The sequence below is a fragment of the Ammospiza nelsoni genome, chromosome 3, assembly GCF_027579445.1.
Source record: "Ammospiza nelsoni isolate bAmmNel1 chromosome 3, bAmmNel1.pri, whole genome shotgun sequence".
NCBI lineage: Eukaryota > Metazoa > Chordata > Aves > Passeriformes > Passerellidae > Ammospiza > Ammospiza nelsoni.
Genome location: NC_080635.1, coordinates 34,679,942 through 34,699,452, shown reverse-complemented (window position 1 = coordinate 34,699,452; position 19,511 = coordinate 34,679,942). Strand labels below are relative to the sequence as shown.

The window sequence follows — 19,511 nt, the reverse complement described above, 5'->3', positions numbered from 1 at the left end:
TGTATTGAAAATATCAGAAAAAGTGATATCAAGTGATTATGAAACTGGAGTAAGGAACAATTGTTAACCAGGCCACACAAGAGTAGTGTATTGTAAACATTCTGCTGGCTCTAAGGTGTTGCAGATGCTGTAGAAAGTGCAGTCTAATTCACCACTCAAGAGGTACAGAGAATCTGTTCAAGTGTTCTGTACTTCAGTGAATTTCCATGCAGCAACGGCACATGTAATAGGCTCACAGAAAGACAGGATAATGGACCACAGTTAATACTGAGTTAATACTGACCTCACAGAAACAGAGCCAATCATTGTAACTTCATTGCAATCTTTAAATGGAACTTTGCCAGGTCATTACATTTCCTAACAGAGCAATGAAATTTTCACTCTCGCTGCAAATGAAGTACAGAACTCGATTCCCTACTTGTACTTACATGGACAGCATCCCAGTGGCAGCCTGGGCACCACCCTCAGCCTGAAACATCCCCAAAAGATACATCTCCATCATGCAGAATGTCACCTCGCTTTTGCAAGAATGACTCCCTCCTCCCAGCACTGGCTGAAGAAACACAGGTCATGGAGAGGGGGAAAAAATACAAATATTCTTACACAAAAAAAGAAAAATAAGTCCTCAGCCAGTGAAGAGGCCACACATCTTTAAAATTAAAATGAACGTTGTTTTCTCCACTCAGATCTACATAAGAAAGATTTCTTCATCAAAGCAATTATCTTCAGGTAACATAGTATCTTTGGAATCCCTGAGATACTACAGCTCCATGTAACCACCTCACAGAAGTGGAGTCACTGACTTAGCACACAGATGAACAAGGTGGAAGCCAATACATAGCACCCTGAGTTGCAAGTGGAACAACAGGAATGAGCAACCCATTCCTAGACAGCCAAGAAATGCAGAAGAATGTGCAGAGGGGCAATTGTAATGTAGATACTGCACACAGGAACAGAAAAAAAACCTGAAGTATTTCTAAAAGGCCTTTCCCTGTTCTCAGAGCAGAGAAGGAAAAGACAGCAATGAGAGGGAGGGAAGAGCTCTCTGAGAAAGGCCCTGGAGAAATGCAGACAGCTCAATGTACAGTAGAACAGTAATGCAAAAGCACATTTTTTTTCTTGTGGTCTTGTTCCAAATGTGCCCCAAAGGTTAAGCACTCCAGCAGTGACTATGAACTCTCAGTGATCCTGTACTCTGGATTTAAACCAGGAATATAAATAAATTACTTTTCCCCCTGGAACTATTAAAAAATACAAAGAGGAAAATACAAAGTCACAATCAAATCACAGAATACTCCCCATAGTCAAAAATTAAATACTGGTTTCAGAAACAACAGTCATCTGTTCTGTATCCTTAATAGGGTAAAAAAGAGGTGCTTGTAAAATCTTAAGTTTTAAGTATTTTATTTCCCAGTATATTGCTAAATAATTTTGCAGTTAAACCAAAAAGTAAGAAATATCAGAGATGAGTATGGAATACTTACAACTAGAAAATGGTTGCTGAACCATCTGAATTTCTATAAAAGCATCAATAAAAATGTAAAAACACGGTATCGCAAAATCAATTACAATCTGAAATGCCAGATTGCCTTCGCAATGGCCACAACATGAATATTTGATGGATTTTTGCAACCAAAAACTAATTGTGATTTGGCCCAAACATGGCTTAATACAGCAATCAAACATGTCTGAAAATTGGGACTTGTATTTCTGCCATTTCCTACACTCTGCTATTCAGCATCCAGTAATTTTCATTAGGAAAAAAAAAATGCTACCTGGTCACAATTTTATTCTCTTATGGCGTTGTGCTGCATCTCAATACATTCTTGGATAAATGAAGAAAAGCAGATAAAAAAGATGAGTAGAAATAGACACCCTATAAAAACTACTTGTAAAGTATTGTAAATCTGCAAAATATCTGTGGCATTACACAGGCTACTGCTGATGCGAAGGAAAAAACTGCTTTTTAACCACTTCATGAATATGAACAATGCACTTGTTCCCAGCCATTCAGAATGATGTGACATTCCAAATGTTCATAAAAATTGGGTAATAAAAGAATTAAGTCAATACCCTTAAGTATAATAAATAATGGTGTTTATTACGGTCGGGGCTGACCACGAGTGTTTGTTCCATATCTGCCTGGGACATTTGCAAAACCAGTTCTGAATCCTTGAGCTGCTCCAATTCCTGGTATTCCAAGTCCTTGACTGAGTACACTGCTGTAGGGTGCAGATCCATGATTAAAGCCCAATCCATAGGGCTTTGTCTGAGTATTTAGAAGGATGACTGGACTCACATTTTTGCCTGGTGTGTTAAAAGAAAATTCTGGTGGTGGGCTGCTGGGCTTAGCGGGAGTGGAGGTAACAGGGCTCAAATTGTCAGCAGCTTTCAAAGACGGCATTGGAATAACGTGATGATCCGAAAGGTTCAGAATGTTGTTTGCAATAGGCACAGATGATAAGGTAGGTCTGATCCAGTCATCTTTGAAAATCTGAACAGTCAAGGTAGAGACCAATGTGTATAATCTGTTAGTGACATGGGCAAGGACCATTTGCTCATTTGCATCTCTCCGAATTCGGACATGGACCGATCCAGCCTAGAAAGTGATAAAAACAAGATGGCTGTTAATTATGACTCCAATAAAGATTCCCCACATGCATTCAAGAAAAGGCAAATAATCCTGTAGAGAATTACACAAAGACCTTTTGCAGTGGAAACTACTGACTAAATTAAGAACCTTATTGCAGGATACATTTTGATCTTTGCTAATGTGCTGGTCTCTTATGAACACAGCAAGATCCTCACTCAGGAAAAGTGAGTCTTAGAACCAACCTATACACTACAACATGTGTTGGCAGGAAAGGCAACAACTGGGGGAGAAAAATGGCTCAAAAGAACAAAATGCAAATTTAGGCATAAGTGACAGAAAGTAAACTGAAAGCTGTTTTTACATCAGAAATAGAGAACAAATGCCTTTATTGCTGTTTTAAGAAGGGCAGCATACTGGAAGAAAGCAGTGAAGAAATATTCTAAGACTCTTAATTTTCCAGCTGTCACAAAATACTTGCATCAGCTTAGGAATAACCAAGTTCTGTGTGATCACTCTGTATCACAAAAAATATCCCTTCATTTCTTTAAGCTTACAGAATTATTGGTACACAACTGTAATTATTTTGCTCTACCTTCTCCCCTAGAAATGCTGAAAACATATGATTCTACTGTCTATTGTAGAGCTTTGGTGCTTGAAGGGTAACAGTTCTTTCTCTCTTCCTAGACAATTTACACTAACAAACCACTTCAAAAAATGTTTTTTCCATTGTTTGTCATTTTCTTCACTCCAAAATATGAAAGAAATTCTACGGTTGCCAAAATGTATGCATTAAGCCAGAACTGCAGTATACATTAATAACATTAATCAACAACAAAGCTTTAAAAAATGTAAAGGACAGAGGAAGAGAAGTTTTGCAATAAAGCAAACAGACTGAGTATTGACTCCATCAAATTTTTTTACAGTTAGTATTTCAGAAGAAATATCTTTATGTAAATTAAAAAATTTAAGTAGTATCTCACAACAAAGGCTAGGAAGATAATAAAGGCATAACTTACCAAAGTGCCAAAACCTAATGTCCAGAAATGCTCATTTCGAACTTCCAACACACCATCCAAAGTTGAAACCTAATTTTACACAAACATCCACAAATATGAAAAGAAATTAGAAGCTTCAAATCCCTTTAGAAATGTATTTTTATGCATAACTGAATAACAAATAATTTTCACTAGTGAAATAAAAGCTCCATACAGAGAACAAATGACGTCTGTTAATGTCACTAATGCTTATCTATCACACTTTTGCTACCCTTAAACATCCAAATCCATCAAAAAAGTTTTAAGGAACCTATTTCAAGTAATTCTTGCTGCCAAACTGAAGTATGTTCTCAACTTGATATGCTGTAATTCAACAGCTGCCTGTACTCCTTTTCCTCCTTCAACTCACATTTGTCAACCACTTCAAATAGTAGCTAAAATTTAAATAAAAACAGTCTGCACTACTTAGACAGATTTGTTCCAGATACCTAAAAGACACTATTCATCTTGGAAAACAAGATTCCTATTTTCTACATGCAGCTAAAAAAATATTAAAAAATATTTTTAGCAAACTTCTTGGACTAGTCAGAAGAATTCTTCACATTCCTGAATGCTCATTAGCTGTACACACTGTGCTGTGTATTATACTGACTTACCTCTCTAAGAAGTTTATCTAACTGGCCAATCACATGAGGTGGGGTTGTCTTCAAATAGAAGAAGAAAAGAAAACACAGTTAAAATAAAGATTAACTGGCCCTGTTCAAGTAAGAGAGCCTTTAAGTCTGGTCTACCCACACAATGGCATTTTCATCAAATTCTTATGACTTTGTGATGCATATTTGCACAGCCTTTAATATTCCTGTACCACATCACAAATTCCCATGGGAACACTTCCTATCTACAAACTTAAAACTGATTTCAAGGGTTTTATTTGTTTGGTTTTTTTTTTAATAAGGCCATTTAACAAAACCAAAACCACAAAATCTGTTGATTTGTGAGGCTGCCTTACCTGGAGTAGAACTTTCCCACTGTAGACACTCATGGGATACATGGTACCAAATGTCATCAAAGCAATTGCTATAGCAGAGGCTGTGTCCACAGCAAAATAGTTGCTAGGGAGAAAGAGCCATTTTAAAGAAACGCTGGTATTTATGTTTTTGAGAGGCAGAACAACTTACTTATGATTCTTTTTTCATTCTTTTAAATTATATACACTTACAAACTTTTACACATGCTAATCTCATTTCAACTCTCATTCATCTTGGACAGCAGACAGATGCATTCACAGAGTTGCAATGCCATTCATACAAAATGCAGCTCTACATCAGATCATTCCTCTCATGCAAAAAATGTATTTTCCCACAGACTGGATACAAAAAGAGCTACTGTTTTAAAACAACAACTGCACATACTTGATTTCAATGAGCATGTATGTAATGCAAAGAGCCAGAGCTCCAGCAATATCAATCAAGACAAAAGGGTTCATCCGTGGCAGAAAGATGCTACTCAATCCTGGGATGATTCCACAAATACTGCAACAAAACAGAAAAAGCAGCTGTCAGCCAGCTCTTCATCACTACTTTGAAATTCCAAAAGTACACCCATCATTTAGCATTTAACTTCTAACACACCCGGCAGTCATAGCACATGATGAGCACTGAAAAGGCCCCACTAAATCAGCTCAAAGGCTGCTGTCAGCAGAAATTAACCAAGTGGTTTTTTGTGGGAACACAACTCTATGATATAGCTCTATCAGCTGTCTGCAACACAAGTGCCTCATGGGTTCAATACTGGTATTACAGAGATGTACACAGTGAGAGATTTGAGTATCACCTGTCTTCAATCCATCTGCCACCTTGGTGTGGCAAAGTGTCCTAAAGTCAAAGCTAACTAATTCATGGAGTCTGAAAAGAGGAAGAAGACCAGCTAGTTGAATAGAGGAGACCAAAAAAATGCATGAGGGAATGCTGCGAAAATTACTTATTTATAGCTATTTCCTGTCAACAGGAGTATGAAGAGAGAAATGAGTTTCTGTACTTTCCAGTGAATGTAAGTGCATGTCACGTCCTGGAAAATTTCAAGGCAAAGACAACATGAAATATTTTGTTGCTATGGTTAAAGCCAACTTATGTTTAGACATCATGTGCTGGCCTGCTTCTGTAAGAATTTTAATTAACATAATTATATACAGGTGCAGATATTTTTAAATCAGCACTGCTTCACATAGCACATCTGAAATAGCTGTATACATACTAATTCAATGGGGCTTCACTCATATTGGCTTAACTCTATACAGGTGATCTCAAAACCCAGTAGAAATAATACTACTCTTGATCTGGGACTCCTTCAAGTTATCCATCAGTGTCCTTCCCCTTAAAACTGTGTTTCTACACTGATAAAAGGGAAGCTGTGGAACTATCTGTGATTGGTATCCACCTTTTATCTTTTTTTTTTTTTTAATAAAACTTGGAAACCTAATTATTAGTCTTCCAAAACTATTTCACAGATTTTGGTTCTGATGATGTAACATCTCACACCCATATAAAATCAATTCTTCTGTTACCAAGTCAGCATTCTCTGCTCTCCTTAACTGTGAAAAAGATCACAAGATGCAGAAACAGATGGGTTTTGAAGCATACTTAACACGTTTCACGACTTGGTTTAACATTTTTCTTTTGATACTGACAGATAGTTGGAAAAAACATGTATGGATTAAAATAAACTTCCCTAACATCTGACAAAACTATTTGCAAACAATGTTATCTTGCATTCAGATATCCAATACAAACAAGACAGTTAACAGACAAGATGAATGAACAACACTGCTTATATCCCTGGAAGACACAGACTTTTCAGTTTCCTGCTGGACAGGTGAGGGATTTTCATAGCTATGGTTCAGTGAGTAACCAGTTTCATATATCATATTTAAACTCAACCATCTGAAACATTTGTTCAGCCCACAAAGTAAATAAACATAAATTATTACAAAATATATCACTTGGTAATGCATGTTGTGAAATGCAGTTCGAGTATGTACAGGACAATGCTAGTTTTCCTATTCTCACCCAAAGAGAATCACATACAATGTACTGAACATACATATTCAAAAGAAAAGATACCCAGAAATATGTATTTCTGTTAGATTGATGTATCTGGGAAATATGGGAGACAATGTTTGCTCCAGAGTTCATACATGAGACCTGCAGTAGGTAAAGCTATTTTAAAAGCTCTAATACAAGTTTATGCCTCAATATCCCTCCAAAACGTTATTATACAAACAAAACCAACACTGCCTTCCAGAAGCTAATGATTTTGAAAACAATATAAAGCTAATGATTTTGAAAACAATATAAAGCTTCACCTTCTACTAAGATCTGCAACATGTTCCTGAAGCCAACTTGTGCTGGCAGCTGCAAAAGAAAGAAGGTAATAAAGTTACAATTTTAATTACCACTTTAAAATTACTACATTTTAAAGTACACACAAGTTTTATTTTAAGGGAAGAATTCAATAAATACAGTGTGAATGAATAAATATATCTCAACAGATACCCTGGCACTTGAAAACAGACCCAAATCTGTGTTTTCCAGGCAGCAAGTACAAAATCCATCTCTTATAATAATCTGAACTGATTAAATACAAATATAATTGCAGCCTATAACCATTATCTTTTATATAATATAGTGTAAAACAGATATTTATAACTATGGACAATTTACAGGACAATTACAACAGAACAATTTACAGTTGCAGGAATGAGTGCAAATCTACTTACTGAAAAAGGTAAAAGAGCTTTTCATTTACCAATGAAAAGGAAAAAAGAACTATTGCATTAACTTATATTTTAATCCATTAATACATCAATAAAATGTGTTGAAAGTTCTGGTATCTGTCACATGACCTTCACTGGTTTCATTGAAAAAATTGAAAATAAAGGATAGGATACTGCAGCATTAAAATAATATCACCTTAATTACCTCAGACTATTCAGAGCCTTATAAGCAAAGTGGAGTTGAAAATCAGATGGCAATTCTACTGCACAAAGTTACATTAACAGAGGTAACAGTAATATACAACCACTAGTTAAGGAGGTTACCAGACAAGTTATACCTTGATAAAAATAGGAACATTAACATTTTTTCTCAATTATTGTTACAGTCTAATTTATCACATACCTTCAGAGACATAAGCAAAAGGCTTATTCTTAATGGAAAGCATTGTAAATAAGTTGAAAAAGAGAGCCACGAAAGTACCAACCAGCAGTCGTCCCCTAGGGAGGGGAAAAAAGGTGTCTTAATTTCTCATCATCACAGAACATCATCAAGCTGTAACTACCAGTAACACTATCAAAATATTTTGTTTGGTGTTCACTGAGGCTGAAAGCCAGCAGGATAAACTAGTGTAACACTTAATAATCAGCAGTGTATAATCATTGTAAGGGTTATACCAGATCACTGAACTTGGTACTTTATTGTTATCACACAACGCTCATAATGTTGAGTAACAGCTCTTAACCAACTGCATATTTGCACACACACACACACACATATATATATATTTGCCCTCTGAAGATACAAACACATTGTCCCCTCAGCAGCACAGCCAAGCAGCTTAGCTTTCTATGGAATTATGCCATATACCCCCAGCCTTCTTCTAGAACTACTTCATCATACATGCCACATCCCCTTCCTTTGCCCCATAACACTTTCTTTTCCTCTCCCTGTGGTCTTCATAGTCTGAACCCTCTTTGCAAAACATTCAGTTCCCTGTTGACCACAGCATCCTTCCCCTCCACATACCAGGCCTTCCAAGAGGCCACAAGAAAAAAAAGGAACTGAACTATGAAAAGCAGCAATGTGTAGTTAGATCACTATTTGATATAACATGAGCATTAAATTTCAATTGTACCTTGAAAAGAACTGTTTGCAGTATAGCCTGCACATGGTTTGAAACAAATGCCAAGGTACCAAAAGCAATTTGGTACTGAAAGAACTTGCATAAACAATATATGCTAGATATGAATTAGAAACATAAAAGGACAACAACACATGTGACATGCCAAAATAATTTCTTACGTGTGTATCTCAGGCTGCTCCAGAAACCGCTCTGCACTACAAGAATAATTGAAAATCTGAGTTATACTCATACAGTAAAGCCTTGACACCCGAAGCATGTTTTACAGTTCCTTAGCATTAGCTGCCATTCATAAACAAAAACTGATAAAGTACTGCAAAAAATGGATTGCTAAAATAAACACAGCAACTCTTGTAAGCAAAGAAAGCATTTAACACTGAATCAAAGCAGATGTGATTTAGACTTCCCAAATATTTCCAAAATGTGCCAGTTACCATGAATGCTGCCTGTATGATAAAAATATGCTTGTAAATGAACATGCAAAAAAATATTGCTACTGGCACCACCACCCGTGTTGGTGACCACAACAAACTAAGTCTGAAATTCCTGACTTACAGCCTCACACTATGCAAGGTCAAATCAGGTAGGCATTGGATACTGGGATGGAGATATAGATCTTTTTTCACCCATCAGTGAGTTAACAAATGAGCTTCAGCTATAACAGAAAAACCTGCTAAGTTTGTGGAATTTCCTAAAATTGATGCTGGAAAACTTGGAAGTTTTGACAAAGGGTGATTCATTCCAGTGGACTGTCACTTCAATACATTTATCTTATAGTATAAAGTTGCTAAGTTGTTAATAGAGCCCTTTACACAGAAAATAGAGCACTTGAATAAAATAAGGGAAGGTATACTGTTGCAGTTTTAAATTCCAGATGTTAACAAAAGCCTCTTCATCTTTAAAAACAAGAATAATGTTTTAGGCTAACCTCCTGAAATAGAAATGCTCCCAAGCATACATGGTATGGCAAATTAATACTTGAGCAAAATTTGAGGGAGTGAAGAAGTTGATGCTTCAAACATTCAGCTCCTTGATATATTATGAAGCTACTTTGACTTCAAAAAGCAACACAAGTAAAACAAAAAAACTTTTATTTGTTCATGAGCTTATGAAAGTCAAGATGCATACGGAAATGCATTAAATTAATGACACAACCTTTGGAAAAAGTATTCTTAAAACCATTAAATCTTTCCCTAGAAAAGCTTTTTAAAAACATTTATCAATTCCCATCTTTACATCTAAAGCCTACATGTAGTGTAGTAAATGTAAAGCAAGCAGTAAGGTTTAGCAGTATTTTTTTAATATCTTTTAAGTTTTTTCTAAAGTATCTCTTTAAATACAGCACTCATAGAATACACGTGCTTTTAGTTGATCTATAGTTGGACTATATCTTCATATATTATAAAATGAAAGAAAACATACATAACCCTACCTTTCTTTCAGTATAAAAAGAGCACCAAGCTGTGCCAGAACTGTAGATGCAAATACAGCTAGAACTTCAAACCTTTCAAACCTGAAATTTGAGAATTAAGTTTAGAAACACTGAACATTGAACAATGCATCCAATAGAATCTTTTCTGTGCAAGAACCAGCAGGATACACCTACTTTTTCCAATTAATTCAACAGCAGACAGATGGGAAGAAACTGAAAGTCTTATGGAATAGTCATTATTTTCAGTTTCTTTTAACACTCCACTCATCAGAGACACCTTAAAATTCAGCATTTCTTAATTTTTCTTCCTGTCCATCCCCTACTCTTTAATTGTTCTTTACAGTAAGCCTTGGCCCTCCTCACTTTTAGGTTCTTTCACACACAGAGTATTACTGATGGCTGTTCAGGGATCCAGGCAATGACAGTGAGCAATGTATGAAATGCTCTATTATCAAACACTGTATCTTGTTATTAGTACTTACCCAAATGAATAGATTGGGCTGGGTTTCTTCATCATTACCCAGTAGCTTATTAGACATGTTATCAAACTGAAAAAAAGGGGAGAATTACACTGTGATCAATAACAGCAGCCTTTACAAACTGCAAAATCTACAAATACACACTTGAGCCACCAGAACTCAACATACAAATACAGCAACATCTTGTCATGAACTCAACCTCCATCACTGTCCCAGTGATGTTCTAAATGCTCCTCGTGTGCTTTCTGAACTTGCCTAGAAATGTTGTAACCTGAGAAATGCTGCTTACATGAGAAGAAGCTGATAAGCAAGACAGAAGAGTGAAAGAAAAAGCCAAGAAATATCTCCATTAAAGTCTTCCTTTAGAGTTATACCATGAATTAGATTTGGTACTCCAGAGTAAATCTCAGGCCTCACTGAGTACTGCCTTTCTTTTCCACAGTGTAATTTCTCTATGTAATTTGTCCACAGCCAAAACAGATGAACTTTCTTTGGCTGCATTCACCTACACGAGCTCTAATCTAGCTGGCCATTCACTGACAGCCACAGGTCTCTCTTGATATGTTCTGTCCAAATTTTTCTCCCATACTGAACATCTAGAATTCCAATTATTTTGGAATCTCCATGGTAGTAGTCAGAATGTTTCAAGGATGAGTACAGTTTCCTCTGCCTATTTTTCCTCTATTGAACAATTTTTTCTCTACAGAATAATTTTTTCAACTGGAATCCACATAGATTCAGTGCCATCTGTGCTTTCATGCAGTCCTTTTGTAATTAATAACAATGTTAAATCAGACTGGATCAAGAACTCATCCCTACAACTGATGAACAATCACATCCTCACAACTTGATTCTTATACAAAGCCATAAACTCATATTCTCAGTGAGACTATTATACGCAACCAGGCAATGACAGAAAGAAAAGAAGCAGAAAATTATTTTTGCAGCAGAATTACTGAGCATTGTTCTCCCTTACAGCAAATCAAAATTCTTGAAAGAGATTGCTGTGACTTAGGATAATCTTCTAGTCCAGCCCCTAATTAACCAAAGACAGGTTGTTCCACCTTCTTCCAAAACTAAAAGAAAAAAGAATTCCATACAAGTGGGAAGTACAATATCAACACTTTCCCCAATTTCCCCAATGTGAAAAAGGTATTTTGAGCAAGATGACAAAAATTCAGTAGATACAAAATTCTCAAAGACAAAATTCATTAGAGTTAAACTTAATGCCAATGCAGTCACAGATAATTTTTTTTGTGCCTATCCCAACAAGTCATTTTTGTTTCTGCATGTTTGGTGATGTAATTTATGAATGTTTTACTGTAAGTCAGATAAGTTATAGTAGGTAATGGATATATGTATGACTCAGAAATGGATATATGTATGACTCTTTTATAAGATAGTGAGATAGCAAGGAAGGTATTGTAGGCTAATATTTTTAAAATACCTACATTTTATTTCTCAACCACAGCTACCATTCTGTATCTTAGAACTGAATATATTTCATGTCTGTATTATCAATATTAGCAAGTGTTCAGAACTATCATACTAAAAGTTGTTTTAATATAATTTTCTTAGAATACAAGAAAAACACTGTAAATATCTAATGACCTTATGTGCAGAATACTTGGTATCTAGCTTGTGAAATATTTTTGAAATAGAATGACATGCTTCTTGTTTCCTGATGTTAAAACTGAGGGTTGCTTCACAATCAGTGACCATGGCATTAGGAAAATGTTCTGAGAGAACAACCAGACAACAGTTTTGTGCTATATTGTTTTATGTTGTCACACATCTGCACAGAGAAATCCATGACTGAACTGATCAGTTACTAGTCATTCTCAATATAGCTATGGTCATTCTCAATACATCTAATAAACAGACAAATACAATATATTTATTGTGTGCAATTTTATACTCATTTAAGCTATATTTAAAGCAATGACTGTTTCTATACTGAAGAATAAGTTACATGTCTTTGAACCTGTAAGTAAATTTTAAATGTATAGAAATATACAGACAAAATGAACAGTATGACAAAATGGGAAAAAACTCACCTGAAAAGGTCAAAGATTGTCAAATATGTGTAAGCAGTTAAAGCTGTAAAGAAAAGTAAATATTAAAATTTAATACTTAATTTTTCAATGCAAAAAACACTTGTATTCCAAGTCCCTTTTGTGCAGCTCTTTCCAGTCTTCTACCTACATAAACTGCCCCTACTGACAGAGCAAGTCTCTGTTATTCTAAAGACACCAATATATTTAATGTCATAAGCAGGCTCATTATGGCAATCCTAATTCAACTAAAGCACCCAGACACACAGTTACCACATTTGTGACTAAGTTGTGACAAGGAATTTAGGTACTGGAAAGTCAGGAGATCTTCCAGAAACACATCACTTACCAAAGTAAGAGATCTCTTGTGTGTGTTATTGCAGTGATAACTAGGTTGAACTGAATATTTTACTTGTTTTGCATCTCTAACCTATCTTGAAACTGCAAGAAAACCTGCACCAAAAATTAAAAACTAAACCAGCACTCTATTCCCAGTGCAGGTGATGGGAAGCACATTGAAGCCCCTGTCCAAAAGCAGAAGGCACACAGAACTGCACTGGGTCTGGCTGATCTGGAGCTCATTTCCCCAGCAGCCCTCACAGCGCTGTGCTTTGCAGCAGCAGCTACAGAGGTGCTGGAAACACTCGTGTTTTGGCTACTGCTGAGCATTCCTTGGAAGCAAAGAAGTCTTAAGCCTTTTCCACACTACAAACATCCTCATTCAACTGCAAGCAAGGGACTCTGCATGTCACTGGTGCTACTTATACATGGAACAGGTCTGAGGACTAGTAACTCAAAAGCCTACTTGTTTTCAGGCTTAAAGATGAAGAAGCTACTGCAGGAAGCAAATGACCAGCAGGACTGAAAAACTGCAAACTTTGAAGGACTTCCACCCCTCCAAACTTGTCTGTGAAAATTGCTGATTTTCTAAGCTGACTGTGGCAAATCAAAAGGAAGCACTTTCTGAACCTGGCTGTGCAAACCCCTAACTCCATTAAGCACTGGATTTGGCTTTTCAGTCAGCTGGAACTCCACAAGCTAAGAAACACACAGTAGTTTGTTGTAGTTTCAGTACGTGAGAGCCACCTACCTATGCTGTTTGTAGAGCTGCACCACATGAGCAGGAAGCCAATACATATTAAATTTATAGCACCAAACAGTAAAATCTTCCAGGACTGTTGATGAGAATAAATATGTATTTATACCTTCAAAAATTTACAAGACAGAAATCTATCTATCTGGTCTTAAAAAACAATATTGCTGTACTTGGTCATGCAAACAGAACTGGCTTCTCCTCCCTCCCAAAAATTCACCACTCATTTCAGAACAGCAAGCCCTTAGTCTTTTAAACTTTACAGATTATTTTAAAACTCATTTATAAATGCCACCATACTTAAAATACCTTTTTGGTCTAAAAAACACCCCACCCATCTATAATATTTGCATTTCATTACAGCACACAGCATCTGTGTGCTGTAATGACTTTTGAATATGAACTCATGCAACTTTATATTACTGGGTTCCTTTATTTGTGCTGAAATTTTGGTCCCAAAAACATCTAAACACACTCAGTTTACAGTTCCACTGAACCCATCAGATATAAATATATAAGTTCTGGAGAAACACTAATTCACAGAGACAACGCACAGAAGCACTACAACTTTAAAATTATTTTTTAAGCACAGCTAGAAAAATTCAAAGAAAAAATTTCATAATATACTTAAGTTAATAGTGTATTTTTATAATAATTATGATTGTTTTAAGCAATACTTACCCTTCTGTCTGCTGCAACCAACCTAAATTCATGTGTTAACTTTCCAACCAATGATCTCTGTGATTTGCGGAACAGGTGTATTGTCCCCTTAAAAAAAACCAACAGTTTAATTAAAAACTTTACTTACAGCATAATTAAATTAGCAAAAAGGAAATCTTCATTTTTGAACTATTTTCACAATTGTATCAAAGACTCAGGTGAACTTTTTGTTAATCAGAACTATCACAAACTTTAAACTCAATATTTTGGTGACCATTTCATATGGTTTATTATATTAGAAAATGACAAATTACTTAGAATCAAGCTTCATTTAGACATAATCCAGAACTCAGTTTTACTGGAAGAGACACTAAAGTATCACTTAAAGAGGGGGTTTTAACTTTTATTTACATGAAACTACTACAAGACAGTTTTAAAACACAAATATTTTTCTTCATCAAAACACACTTCCCACCCAAAGGCAACAGATTTATTAAACAGGGAAATATTGTTTACAGACCTATAAATGAGAACCCACCACAGAAGTAAAAACAATGCTGGTGATGTGGTGAACACAAAGCCAGTAACAAAATGAAACATACCAACAATCCTGGCTGTGACTTAACCTAAAGCTACATGGCTCTTCTGCCAGCGAGACAGGGAGCAGACCACCAGAGAAACTCATCTGCCATGACACTTGTCTCCCTTTCCTCGGAGGGTCCAAGCTTCTGGTTATCATCTGCTCTGCTCTGACCACACAGAAGTAAGCTTTCCACGTGAAAAACCCTTCTGATTTGCAATAGAAATTTGTGGCCTTGTAATGACAGACCACTGTCATCTGCACCAATTTGGGGCCAGATTAAATAAGGCTTGATTTTAAGCTATCACACCTTAGCTGCCAGCAGAAGGCAAAAGAATATAGTAACGGGCTCTTCACCGAAATAAATTCAATTAACTTTCAGACTTTGTCAACAAAGCTGCATTTCATATTATCTGAGAAATACACGTGTGCCATGAATTAAACTTTAAGCACTACTACATATCCCAAGTTTAGCTCATCTGGGCTAAAACATGGGCACTTACTCTTTTCTTTATTAGCAAATCATTACATGATAATTTTAATTCTTAACAGATACATGAAGGATGCCAGAACACCTCAGAAAGCTTTTCTAACAGGCAGTGGACAGCCTGCTTATGAAAGCTGCTGTGTTACAGAATCACAAAGAATCACAGAATATCCTGAGTGGGAAGGGACCCACAAAGATCACAGAAGTCCAACTCCCAAGAGTCACACCACGTACCCGAGAGCATTGTTCAAACATTTCTTGAGCTCTGTCAGGCTGTGCTGTGACCACTTCCCAGGGGAGCTGTTCCAGTGCCCAACCACCCTCTGGGTGAGGAAACTTTTCCTGATACCCAACCTAAACTTCCCTGACACAACTCCAAGTCATTCTCTCATGTCACTGGTGACCACAGAGCAGAGATCAGTGCCTGTCCCTCCTGTTACTCCCGTGAGGAAGGTGTAACTGCAGTGAGGGCTCCCCTCAGTCTCCTGAGGCCGAACAGCCCAAGTCACCTCAGCCACTCCTCACACGGCTTCCCCTCCCGACCTTTCACATGCCCGTAGCCCTCCTTGTCACCTTCACATCCATTGCTTTCCCACACTGCTGGCACTGTGTGCGCTGCCCAGCCACACTGCGCCACACACCCCTGTCCACAAAGGACGCCGTGCCTCAGGGCTGTGCACTCTGTGCCTCAGGGGACCTGTGCAAACTCAGGCGGGCCCCAGCCCACTCGGGACAAGCTCCAGCTCAGCAGATGTAGTACCTCGGCATGAAGGCATCCCTGGATCCCACAGCTCTGCCCAGAGCTTACACACAGAGCTTCTGCCCCACACCTCAGCCAGCCCCTGAGGTGCCAGAAGAGCTCCACAAGGCGTGTTCCTGCAGCCAGCGGCGCTGTCTGCCCCATCAGGTGACAGCACCTGTCATGGATACCCATGTCACTCCAGTCACTCCAGCGGGGCTCAGCACGACAAGGGAACATTTCACCACCCAGATGAACGCGCACACGCGGCGGTCATGCCCAAAAGATCGGGTTTTCGTCTTAGGGAAGCGAGCCATAGAGTGACAGCCCCGACACCTGGAGCAAGCGCACTATAACCTGTTTGTCCTGCGGCGAGTCCCAGCTCCCTGACCGACGTGCCCTGAAGGAGAACTCCGAGGCTCACACCGCAGCCCGGTGTTCCAGAGGCAGCTCTGGCACAGGAGCCCCCACGGCCCCGGCTCCCGGCCGGGCCCTGCCCGCGGTGCCGGCGCCCGAGGGGCGGGCGGAGAGCCCCGGGGAGCAAACACCGCACGGGCAGCGACACCCGCGCTGCCCCCGGGCCCGCTCCGGGCCGCGCCTGCCCGGGCGCCCCGCGGCGCCACCGCCCCGGCGAGGGAGCGGGCGCTTCCAGCAGCCTCCGCACGCCGTGTTCCACACACGACTTTGCTTCCCCTTCCCTCCTTGCCCCCAGCAGGGGCCACTCACCATATTACTCCCCGCAGCGGAAGAGACGGCGCCATGCGAGGCCGGAAGGGGCGGGAGAGGTTCCCGTCGCCGCGGCAACCAGCGGGCCCGGCGGGACACGTGGCGGAAGCGGCGCCCGCCGGGAGCCGGCTGCGGCTCCGTCCCGATCCCAATCCCGATCCCGCGGGATGTGGGGCCCGGGCCGCCCCTGCCTCGCTCCTCCCCGGCGGGCTGAGGTGGAGGTCCGCCTCGGGACATGAACGTCTTGTCGGCCGCCTCCCTGCACTTGTGCCGTTGATCTGCCCGCTGCCTGCGAGAGCCCAAGGAAAGGGCTCCCACCGGTGGTGCCATCACAGACCTATGATCATCACAGTCCAGCCTGTGATCAAACAGCACCATGTCAACTAGACCATAGCATTAGGTGCCACGTCCAATCTTTCCTTTAAACACCTCCAGGGATGGTGACGCCACCATTTCCCGGGCAGCCATTCCAATATCTAACCACCCTTTCTGTGAAGAAATTCTTCCTAGTTATTCAACCTAAACCTCCCGTGGCACAGCGTATGGGTGTCGTAGTCCTAGGTCTGTCATAGTCTGTCACGATACTCCACGACAGCAATTCCACGAGGATGGGTTTGCGTCCCCACCGCCAGCCGCGGTACCGGCGTTAAGGGCCCTCAGGACACAGCCTGCAAAAGGCATTTCTTTTCCACAGCAAAACCCCCGAAGGACAGCAGCTCTCCAAACTACAGGAGTTATGTTGAAAATTTAGTCACTTTGTTGTGTGCTGAGATCCTCAGACGTGCTCTCGTTTCTGTGAATATGATGAACATTGGAAGCACGGCAGCGCAGAGCAGGGATCCGCACGCAGCCCAGCCCATCCCAGAGCCAGCAGCTATCCAAAGCGGCCTGTGAGACAGGATTCTGCCACTGTACCGCTGCCGAGGCTCTGGAACGCCGGGACACAAGGGGACAGCCATCCCCCGGGCTGGGTGGCCAGCAGATGGCTGCACTGCGCCCAGAAGTTCCTGTCAGAAGGGATGTGTACGGCAGGAACGCTTTGCACGGAAAGTACAACGAATTCCAGAACAGAAGTCATCGTGGAAGTTCGGAGAGATTTTAAGAAAAATTGTGTTGCAAAGCACCTGCATGGGATTGAATGTACTTAAAGATTTATTCACAAAACAGCTTATTTATTATTATTATTATTATTTGCAAAGTAAGTGAGAAAGAGAGGAATAAAAATCGAAGTGAGATATTTTATTAAGACAGATTATTGTGCCTAGGAAGAAACTTGAAACAACCTTTGGTAACACTGCCTTAATTTTTGTTCTTTTAAAGAGTCCATTCAGTTCTCCAGAACCCGTAGTTAAAAATGTTATTTGCATCTCACCTGTTCTGTAAAACCTACCAAAATACTTACCTGACTGTGGGTGAGAGATAGGCCTGTACATCAAATTAAACCAGGAACAAGCCAGTCTTTAATCTGCTTCACAGTTAAGTGTGCTTCACAATTGTGTGTATTGTCTCCAGGATATGTGATTTTATTATTGAAAAAAAAAGATAAAATCATTTTTACTTTCTAGATTTTGAGTATATGTGGTCCTTAGAGGTATCATTAATTAAGAAAAACTATCAGACTTATCAGGTAGTTGTACTCCTTAAGATATATTTAATATCTCAGACCTCATTCTAAGCTCTTGGCTGTAATCAGTAAGCTTTTTTTCCAGTGTATGGAAGAAGTATTAGAAACTATTTGCAGAAAATAGATTTGTGCTTTATAGAATCTGGATGACAGGCAAGGAATTCAAACTGCAGCTGCTGCCTCCATTCAAATTTAATGAGGAAATCAGAACTCTGATGAACCACTGTATAATTTGCTCCACAAAGTTGTTTGGTTCCTTCATTATTGACATAGTATTGAGCTTTTTGATTTATCTGATGTCACAGGGTATTTCTTCCCAGAAGAGGCCAATAGTTAGTTATTAGAAACTGCACTTGAGGAAGTGTCTTCACAGAAGAAAAGTTCTACAATAGCACAGCTGATACTAGCATTCTGCATATAACAAAACTAAGAGTCTTCAAGAATGTCTTACTGAGGCAAGTTTGAGGCCTTTTAGAAATTACTAAAATGAGATTTGAAAATAACAGAAGTTCCAGACTTAGAACATATTGTTCTTACAGTATACACTTCCCAAAAAGTGGAATTTTCAAAACTGTGTGGTAAAAAACGCCACACTTTGCTCAATAGGTTCCTTGTAGGCTGATATTCTGAAAAACGTGGGTTTTTAAAATATAGCTGCAACACAGCACCTGGAATAATCCCACTGGTGTTGAGAGATGGATTCTAGTTAAATTGTATTTTTCTGCCTTCACCAGTACATCTATTTTCTGTTTTATCATGATACATAGAATAAAAATTAACTTAGGGAATGTTGCATAACTGTCTTCTCCAGAGCCATATGAACCCTTGCAGGAAACAGGCTGGATTTCACAAGTTCACAATATATTTGGAAATTTGCAGAAAGATGGCATGATGAGGGGAAAAAAAAAAACCAACAACAAAACCCCCCCAACAAAATGAACTCCACCCAAACAAACAAACTAGCAAAAAACCCCCCAAAACCAAAAAACAACAAAAAATCCCAAACCAAAACAAACAAAAAAACCCCCAAAAAAACAAACCCCCACCACCCAACAAGTTTTAACATACCTTTTTTCTCACTTTTCTCTAGCCAACTTGGAGCACTCAAATACAGAAATAAACATCTGAGATACAC

At 39.0% G+C, this 19,511-nt stretch overlaps 1 protein-coding gene across 2 annotated transcripts; it reads right to left on the bottom strand.

Moving 5' to 3' along the window:
* Nucleotides 1–1,392: 1,392 nt before the first annotated feature.
* SLC30A6 (solute carrier family 30 member 6) lies at nucleotides 1,393–16,795 on the bottom strand. 2 transcript variants are annotated; one of them, XM_059469323.1, is made up of 14 exons: nucleotides 16,753–16,795; nucleotides 14,242–14,328; nucleotides 13,558–13,642; nucleotides 12,471–12,513; nucleotides 10,417–10,482; nucleotides 9,935–10,015; nucleotides 8,664–8,699; nucleotides 7,764–7,858; nucleotides 6,950–6,998; nucleotides 5,001–5,120; nucleotides 4,598–4,700; nucleotides 4,245–4,292; nucleotides 3,610–3,678; nucleotides 1,393–2,599 (listed from the first exon to the last, which is right to left on the bottom strand). In XM_059469323.1, the coding sequence occupies exons 1-14, from the start codon at nucleotides 16,753–16,755 to the stop codon at nucleotides 2,102–2,104; spliced, it is 1,383 nt and encodes a 460-aa protein (XP_059325306.1). In that variant the 5' UTR covers nucleotides 16,756–16,795; the 3' UTR covers nucleotides 1,393–2,101. The 2 variants fall into 2 exon arrangements, with proteins under 2 accessions (XP_059325306.1, XP_059325307.1); XM_059469324.1 differs by lacking the exon at nucleotides 16,753–16,795 and adding an exon at nucleotides 16,384–16,597.
* Between the last annotated feature and the right edge of the window lie 2,716 nt (nucleotides 16,796–19,511).

Excerpts from the sequence above, each read along its gene's own strand:
- SLC30A6 (XM_059469323.1), bottom strand. Across the intron at positions 12,514-13,557 it reads CAGCTCTACAAACAGCATAG|CTTTAACTGCTTACACATAT; the intron begins GTAGGTGGCTCT and ends TTTTCTTTACAG. Across the intron at positions 4,293-4,597 it reads GTGGGAAAGTTCTACTCCAG|ACAACCCCACCTCATGTGAT; the intron begins GTAAGGCAGCCT and ends TTCTATTTGAAG.